The sequence below is a fragment of the Oryzias melastigma genome, linkage group LG8, assembly GCF_002922805.2.
Source record: "Oryzias melastigma strain HK-1 linkage group LG8, ASM292280v2, whole genome shotgun sequence".
In the NCBI taxonomy this organism is placed as follows: Eukaryota; Metazoa; Chordata; class Actinopteri; order Beloniformes; family Adrianichthyidae; genus Oryzias; species Oryzias melastigma.
In genome coordinates this window covers 1,624,450-1,632,660 of record NC_050519.1, presented here as the reverse complement: position 1 = coordinate 1,632,660, position 8,211 = coordinate 1,624,450, and the positions used below count along the sequence as shown (strand labels likewise).

General features: G+C 40.7%; 2 protein-coding genes across 7 annotated transcripts in view; both read left to right on the top strand.

Annotated features, from left to right (window-relative positions):
• Positions 1–5,909, top strand: part of map2k4a (mitogen-activated protein kinase kinase 4a) — a 9,516-nt gene extending 3,607 nt beyond the window's left edge. For all 6 annotated transcript variants that reach the window (XM_036213093.1, XM_036213092.1, XM_024272006.2 and 3 more), the window contains 9 exons: positions 2,093–2,267; positions 2,351–2,470; positions 2,543–2,662; positions 2,735–2,786; positions 2,857–2,984; positions 4,242–4,319; positions 5,021–5,169; positions 5,257–5,302; positions 5,374–5,909. In XM_036213093.1, coding sequence (XP_036068986.1) covers positions 2,093–2,267; positions 2,351–2,470; positions 2,543–2,662; positions 2,735–2,786; positions 2,857–2,984; positions 4,242–4,319; positions 5,021–5,169; positions 5,257–5,302; positions 5,374–5,487 — 982 coding nt within the window. In that variant the 3' untranslated portion in view covers positions 5,488–5,909. The remainder of the gene's footprint in view (positions 1–2,092; positions 2,268–2,350; positions 2,471–2,542; positions 2,663–2,734; positions 2,787–2,856; positions 2,985–4,241; positions 4,320–5,020; positions 5,170–5,256; positions 5,303–5,373) is intronic.
• Positions 5,910–6,443: 534 nt separating this feature from the next.
• elac2 (elaC ribonuclease Z 2) overlaps positions 6,444–8,211 on the top strand; it is an 11,029-nt gene continuing 9,261 nt past the window's right edge. Inside the window, exons 1-3 of the mRNA XM_024272700.2 lie at positions 6,444–7,176; positions 7,818–7,868; positions 7,945–8,015. Coding sequence (XP_024128468.1) covers positions 6,830–7,176; positions 7,818–7,868; positions 7,945–8,015 — 469 coding nt within the window. The 5' untranslated portion in view covers positions 6,444–6,829. The remainder of the gene's footprint in view (positions 7,177–7,817; positions 7,869–7,944; positions 8,016–8,211) is intronic.

Sequence of the window (8,211 nt, the reverse complement as noted above, 5' to 3'; positions counted from 1 at the left end):
GGTGCACTTAAAATCCTTACATTTGTATTAAACATAGAAAATCCCCCTTAGAATCTGGATGGCCTGAAGTATGAATTTGTGTTTAATGACCTTCAGTTGTTTGTTTTTCTATATACTGAGTACACAGTGTTTTAGTACAACTTTGGTAAACTATGAAGCCACATCGCTAGATGGATTTCAGGGGCATTATGGGTACTGTAGTCAAAAGCCTTACAGAGACATTCTTGCTGTTCTTTAACCGTTTGTGAATGTGTGGAATCAAGTTTAAGTCTGTTTACTTTTTACTAGTGAATCAATTGATTAAAAAATGAATCACAGTGAATTATGAGGTATTATTTACATAACAATACGCAGCTTTTGAACACAAACAGGCCAGAAAAAAAATATTTTCCTTCGTTTTTATTTTTAACTTGATCAAGTGTTGACTCAGACATCCCAGAAGTGTAATTTGTGTTTACAGACACACATTAACAGTAAGATGAGTAGAACTCTGAAGACTTCTATGTCGAGTTTTACTCCAAGAAAACAAAGATTTTGATATACAGTCATAAGAAAAAAAAACATTGTGTTTCTGCACTTTAAATGGTCCGGGTGAATACTCGATTCTGATTGGCTGCTGGGTGTGGATGCACGCCTAAAAAGAAGTTCCGATCACATATCTGAAATGTTCCATATCACTGCGCTTTTGCTTCATGATCTGGACTCAAACAGTTGGTAAGAGGTGAACTTTCTCTCTGAATCGATGATTTATTTAAACCATCAGCATTTATATGGTTTCTCGCTGCAGTCGGAGCTCAGGGATGCGTTTTCGTGTTACCGTGACAACAGAGGGGACCAGGCATTGTGAAAAGGCGATTTTAATGGAAAAATGTCGAGAATAAAGCACTAAAAACTGATTAAAAATGGATTTCTTTTGTAAGTGAGCGTGATAAAAGTGGGATAATGCTCAATAAAGTGTGCATTATCAGAAAGTAATGCACACCGTGGAAGCCTGAACCATCCCACTCGAAGCCCAGGACGGTTGCTCTACAAAGTGTAATTAGTTAGCATTAATAAACATTAACGTGTTAATTTTTTTAAATGAATCACGTCCTTTAACCAGGACTGGGTTGATTAAAAGTGATTTATCGATTTGAATCAATCTACGCTTAACAGATCAATATTGGATCCATAAAAATAGAGATGGATTTAGCACATAAAGCTAAAGTCCAATAGCTTGATGCTAACGTTCAATAGAATTTTCTATAGCTCACCTAAACATACATTCTGACTAAATAAACATCTTTATGAATTTTCCAAACTCTTTTAAGGAAATATTTTTTAAAGTAACCATTTGTGGTCTAAGACACATTTTTTGCTCATTCTTTCTTCTTCTGGCATAAGGTGTTATGCTATAGCAAGATCACCACCTAGTGGCCAAACTAATATAACAATATAAATATATTGAAAACGTCTAGTAGATTATTAATGTATGTCGGAACAAATGTCTCTAAATTAATTCATTGTCTAAATTAAATGCATCTAAACCGTGTAATGTCAAAATCTAGTGGAATTTAAATTGAATTGAGAGGATGGAAAGAATTGAAAAAAATCAGAATTGAATGGATTCTGGGAATTATCGATACCCAGCCCTAAAGTTTAGGCGTTAACGTCGACAGCCCTGTTTATTACATTACTCTTTAAAGGTACAGTCCTCTCCAGTACCTTTATAAAACTAGATAACTTTATGTTTCTGTAATGAGGGATAAACGGCCTCAGACTTCTGGTCTAGAGGTTTATTTTGGAGACGATTCAGGACGTCTTGTTCAAAGTTTTTAATAAAACATAGAACAGAGAACTCTGATTTGGTTCTGGGCTTCAGAACCTTCAGGTTGTGAAAACATTCTGCTTCTTGTTAAACTTCAAGTTCAAAATCAGTTTTTCCTTATTTTCCTCCTGATTATGTCAAAGATCAAACTTTTCTTTTCTCCTTTCAAAGCTAAATGATCGTTCTAGATTCGCCCGGATCAGTTTCTTTCCGTTTCTCTCGTTCACGTGAAGTCTTAGCAATCCGCAGGGAGACAAACTTTTGAAGTTGTGCTGTTCCCGTCAGAGAGCGGCTCCGGACTCACAGCATCGAGTCGTCCGGGAAGCTGAAGATCTCCCCGGAGCAGCACTGGGACTTCACAGCCGAGGATCTGAAGGATCTGGGAGAGATCGGCCGAGGAGCGTACGGCTCCGTCAACAAGATGGTGCACAAGCCCAGCAACCAGATCATGGCGGTCAAGGTGACGACTGCTGGCGGGGAGGGAGGGAGGGGGGGAGGAGCCTGTGGTTTGACCTTCTGACCCGACTGTCTCTGCTCCTCCAGAGGATCCGGTCGACGGTGGACGAGAAGGAGCAGAAGCAGCTGCTCATGGACCTGGACGTGGTCATGAGGAGCAGCGACTGTCCTTACATCGTGCAGTTTTATGGCGCTCTGTTCAGAGAGGTGAGACGAAGCGCCGCCGCCGACCGCCGGACGCCGTTTTTCTCCTGACTCTGCGATTCTCTTGTGTTTCAGGGGGACTGCTGGATTTGTATGGAACTCATGGCTACCTCGTTAGACAAATTTTACAAGTTTGTATATTGCTCGTTAGACGACGTGATTCCGGAGGAAATATTAGGAAAAATAACGTTAGCTGTAAGTTTCTCGTTTCTTTCACATTGAGACGTTTCCTGTGGATTCTCCTGAACTTCTCTTTGTCTTCCTCAGACTGTGAAAGCACTAAATCACTTAAAAGAAAACTTGAAAATAATACACAGAGGTGAGAGGACTCCACACGTTCATGAGTTTGAGTGACTGGCTGTTGAGCGGCTGCTCTGCTCCCTCTGCAGACATAAAGCCTTCAAACATCCTTCTGGACCGGAAGGGCAACATCAAGCTGTGCGACTTCGGCATCAGCGGCCAGCTGGTCGACTCCATCGCCAAAACCAGAGACGCCGGCTGCAGGCCGTACATGGCGGTAAGGACGTCCACGACCTCCGACAGTCCTCCCTGACCCTTTTCGGGTTCAAATTAGACATTAGTTTTAAGATTCCGCTTTGTGAAAATCTGTTTTCAAAATAAAATGCTACTTCATACTAGAAATGTACGGAGGGATTTTTGTGCCACCATATTGGAAGCAAAAGTCTCAGTTCTGCGATCTAATTTTTTGATATTGAAAACAAAATGTAAAATTTTAAGAATAAAACTTCATAACGAGCAAATAACAATATTTATTATTTGCTTTTAAAACATTTTTGTTTTTTGCTTTTAAAACATTTTTTACCGTTAGGAAACTTTTCTTGCTTTCAAAAAATAGCTTAGTGTTTGTAAACTTTATTTTACTTTCAAAAATATTTTAACTCTAGAAAACTTTTTGCTTTCAAATATTTCTTAGTGTTTGGAAACAATTTTTGCTTTCAAAAATATTTTATTGTCGAAAACTTTTTGTGCTTTGGTGATTCTGGATGTTTTTGAGAACTTTGAAGATTTGACCCCTGACAGTCGTTGTTGTCATTTTTATCCTTCATATAAATTAGTAAGAGTTGCTTTTATTAGAGGACAAACTTTATTAACGATACATCCCTAAAACAATGTAAAAAGCATTTAAAAGTTGCAGACAAAGGTATTAATGCAAACTGAAACAGGATCTTTTATTTTCTTAACCTAAATGCTGCCTTCACTTCCTGTTGACCTCAAACTTAACCTCCACCGGTTGTTTGTGTCTAAAGTTGGGTTGACTTGGTGGTGGCGTCATCACCTGAAGATGTTTTTGCAGCAGGAGGCCCCGCCCTCTTTCCCTGCAGTCTCCATTCTAATTTTGTCCTGGAGTCCTGGAGCTCGCCCTGCAGAGAATCCTCGCACAACGGCGCCCAGGATCTCCCTCTGAGCTCAGGACGCAGGAATCTCAGCGGCGGTTTCTCGTTTCCAGCCGGCGCTCTCTTTGGGTGTCTGATCGCAGCGCTGCTGACCTCGGCTCAGCCAAGGGGGCGGAGCTAGTGTTGAGACATGTTGGTGGTGCAGAGGGGTGTTGATGCACGTGGAATTTAAAGTACAGCAGTTTAAAAACCTCGGACCTTCAGAAGAACTGGTGCAGAAGATTTGATTTGAATAGATCACAGTAGATTGTCAGGTCAACTCTCAGATTTAATTGGAAATATGATTATTTTGTTGTACAGGTGAGTCTAAATTTCAAATACAGCTGATTTTCCTGATTATCCTCTGCCTCCTTTTCCAGCCGGAGAGAATAGATCCGAGCGCGTCCCGGCAAGGCTACGACGTGCGCTCCGATGTCTGGAGTTTGGGAATCACATTGGTGGGTTTCAGCGTCTGTCCGTTCTTTGTTTGAGAACGTCTCTGTGACCCTAATATCACGTTAAAAGATTTCTGTCATTGTTTAGATCAGGGCTGTCAAACTCATTTAGGTTTAGGGATCACATTCAACCATCCGATCTTGAGTGGGCGGGACCAGAAACACAAAATAACCTTTGCTCAACTTGTTATCTGTAGCTTTGTTTTTGTTTGTTTTATTCTCAGATGGAAAAAAATACTTATTGCTTTTCTTTTGCTCCCCCTAGTGGCAGAATTGCGCATTGTGGCCATTTCTTTAAATGATGAGGGACCTCTGGTCACACGAAGATGGCGCCAGAATCAATTTATAGCCAGAAGTGGAAATTTCCTAAACTTTAGGAAACCCTTTAAAAAATATATTTAAAAAAATTCAGAACTATCAGCTTTTAAGGTTTTGAATGTGAAGAAACTGTAACTGTTTAGCAGGTTAGTGTGCAAGATGAGCTTCTAATGTGACAGAGAACGCTATTTATTTTATTTCTTTCAAGTCATAAATTAACAAGTATTCAACAACGAGGGAACACTATAAATTGTATCTAATCCTAAATTGTTGAAGTCTAAAATATTTCATAGCTAAGAAGATTTTCCAGAGATGCCCTTCACGGCAGCAGGTGGAACTTTGGCTGCAGTTTTGTTTGTCTTGACGTTACCGTTTGTGCGTTTCAGTACGAGCTGGCCACGGGGCGGTTCCCCTACCCCAAATGGAACAGTGTGTTTGACCAGCTGACCCAGGTGGTCCGAGGAGACCCTCCACAGCTCAGCAACTCTGAGGAGAGACGCTTCTCCCCCAAGTTTATCTCCTTTGTCAACGTGTGGTGAGAGGATGCTGCTCCTCCTGGTTCTCAGCTTTGTAGCTGTTCTCTGCGGAGAATTATTCAATCAATTATTCTTTTTTTTTCCAGCCTTACAAAGGAAGAATCAAAGAGGCCAAAGTACAGAGAACTGCTGGTGAGCTCAAAGAAATTGAAAATGTAAAAAATGTTTTAAGATCCTTTTTCAATTTCTTTTCTTTTCCCCAGAGAGACCCGTTCATCCAGATGTACGAGGAGCGCTCGGTCGACGTTGCCGGTTACGTCTGCAGGCTCCTGGATCAGATGCCTGCTTCTCCCAGCTCCCCCATGTATATGGACTAACCAAAGCACATTCAGTCGCTCTCCACCACTCTGATCCTAGAAAAGAAGAATTCCCCGTGTAAATGTTCCCGCTCCCCCTGAGTATGCTGTTAAAAAAAAGAAAGTCACCTCTCCCGATCAAAGTGGAGGCTTTTCTCCATCTGTATGACATGTTAACTCACTTCTTTCTCTTCAATCGCACCGAAAACAATCATGACGACGAATCTTCTGATCAGCAGCAGCGGCGGCGGCGCTGAGCTGGTGTTTAAAGACGCCAGCGTTTGAATGTGGAGACTTGAGCAAACTGGAATCATCCTTGTTGTGAATTGTTTCATCTCTTCTGTGTACGTGAACGAGAGCCTCGTGTTTGGATCTGTGCTTCTGTCCGCTCCTGCAGCGGAACTCCATGTTGAACCAATAAAGAGAAAGAATGAAAAGCTGCTGAAAATTCTATTTTTTTTTTTTATCAATGAAAAGGTCATTCAAAACACAAAAATAAACACAAACAGGTGAGAAAAAAGATCAGGTGTGCTCTTCAGCAAGTTTTTTGAAAATAAATGGATTAAGTAATAAATTATTAAAAGAAGCAGTTTATTGGGTTAAACAGAAATATGTCGTTTAAGGTTAATTCAATAAAATAATTACTATTTTGGCATTGCTTCTGGTTTAATTGAGTCATCAAAATGTTATGCAACATTATTTTTTGGATTGAATTTCGTTTTACACCAAAAGCTTTAACTTTATAAATTCCCTGTGTGCATAAAAGCTGATTTTCCTTTCTTTAATGAACATGTTTTACTACAAAATTCAAGCCCAGATACCTCGTGTCATCTACAAGTCATAACATTTTCTTCCTCAAACAAATCAAAGATGAAAAGAGTTAAACATAGTTTAACATTTTTAAAGAAAAATCTAATCTTTAATTACTTTATGGTAATTAAAGGTAATGCTTAAGTGTTTTCAATAACTTACAATTATAAATGTTCAATTTTTCTATGGGGGCGAAATATATTTTATATACTTTTCTTTAAACATGTTTAATTATTTACGTTTCCTGACGATAAAAGCTATTTTTTTTTTCTTATTTTGAATTTTATTTTGACATTTTTTGTTTAAATTCTCACTTCGGTGTCCCGCCTTTCTGCTCTAAAGCAAAGCTGTGATTGGCCATCTTCATCTCGTGCACTAACCAATCGGCTTATATGTCCAACTGCATTAACCAATCAGCGTGAAGGTGCATGAACGTCATCATTAGACGTCGGAAATAGCGGTCCATGTGTGACAGAACCATCGCACAGGTGATCGATGAACTAATCAATCGATTGAAAGGCTTCGGCGGAGTGTAGGGGGGGCGGAGTTTAGCATGAATGCGGTCCACGTGAAGGTCCGGCTCCTCACGTCGCTGCTCAGGTTCGGTCAGACTCCGTCCGTCGGTCCGAGCATCTCTCCGCCCTCCTTTCGCCGGACTGTCCTGCGGGTCGTCCGGACCATGGCGACCGTCGGTCTCCCGGAGACGAGCCGGGCGCCGGTACCACCACCGCCCGCCGCGAAGAAAGCCAAGCAGAAGGAGCCTCTGCGCCGGGTCAAGACCAAGGAGAGCCGGGTCAGGCGGGGCGACGCCAACGGACCGGCCACCGTCTACCTGCAGGTGGTCGGAGCCGGAAGCAGAGACAACGCCGCGTGCGTGTATGTCTTCTCCGAGTTCAACAGGTGTGTTAGCTTAACGGATACCAAAAACATGCAGTTCACATAACAGGAAAGCACGGAGGAGGGAGCTTCATGGTTTCCTATCCACCTGCAAGGGTGTTCTGTCATTAAACAAGACAAAACAGGATCACTTTGTGATTAAAAACGCTAAATGAATAATAAAAACAGTGTTAAGTCACCCAAACTTTATCAGGGTGTAAATTCAGTCATTTAATACAGAGAATATGGGCGTGGCCTCTGAAAACTTTGGTTAATATGCAAAATTGTATTATTTACTTTGATGTAGGGTGGCAAACACTGGTATACATTTTTTTTAGATCAAAGCATTTTAAAAAGTTTATGGTCATGAGGCAGAATCTCTTTCAGTGGAACCACCATCTTTAATTAAAACATGTTACTGATTGTCATGTGGTTTAAGTTTATATGGGATCCAAACTTTACTGATGTAAAGATTTCTGATGTCTTTTTTTAATAAGACATTTCACATTTTTAATTCCTTTGATTTCATTGGCACCAAAACTAAAACTTCTTCAGACTTCTTTCTGGATAGTTTTATTTACTTTTTATGTCACCATTATCAAACTATTTGCTGCTACACAAGCGCAAGTCCTCATGGGAAATAAAGGTGATTGTTCTCTGTGCAGGTACCTGTTTAACTGTGGGGAGGGAACTCAGAGACTCATGCAGGAACACAAGTAAGCATCGCCGCTCGTCCTTTCTGTTCGGAGGACAAACTGACGGCGGTAACATGAACGTGTTTACGTCCTGCAGACTCAAAGCGGCCCGCTTGGACAACATCTTCCTGACCAGGATGAGCTGGGAGAACCTGGGGGGCCTTTCAGGTGCTAGAATGTTTCTGAACGGTTGAAGTGGATGTAACAAATACCAGAACCTCCAGATTTTTATACTTTGATGAAGTTGTTCGAGCTGCTGTCTGAATGTACAGAGCCACTAAAGGATCATTGAAGTAAAATAAAGTAAAAAAACAAAGTTTTCTAAAAATTTAAGTTAAAACAAAAATTCTGGTTATTAACTGGT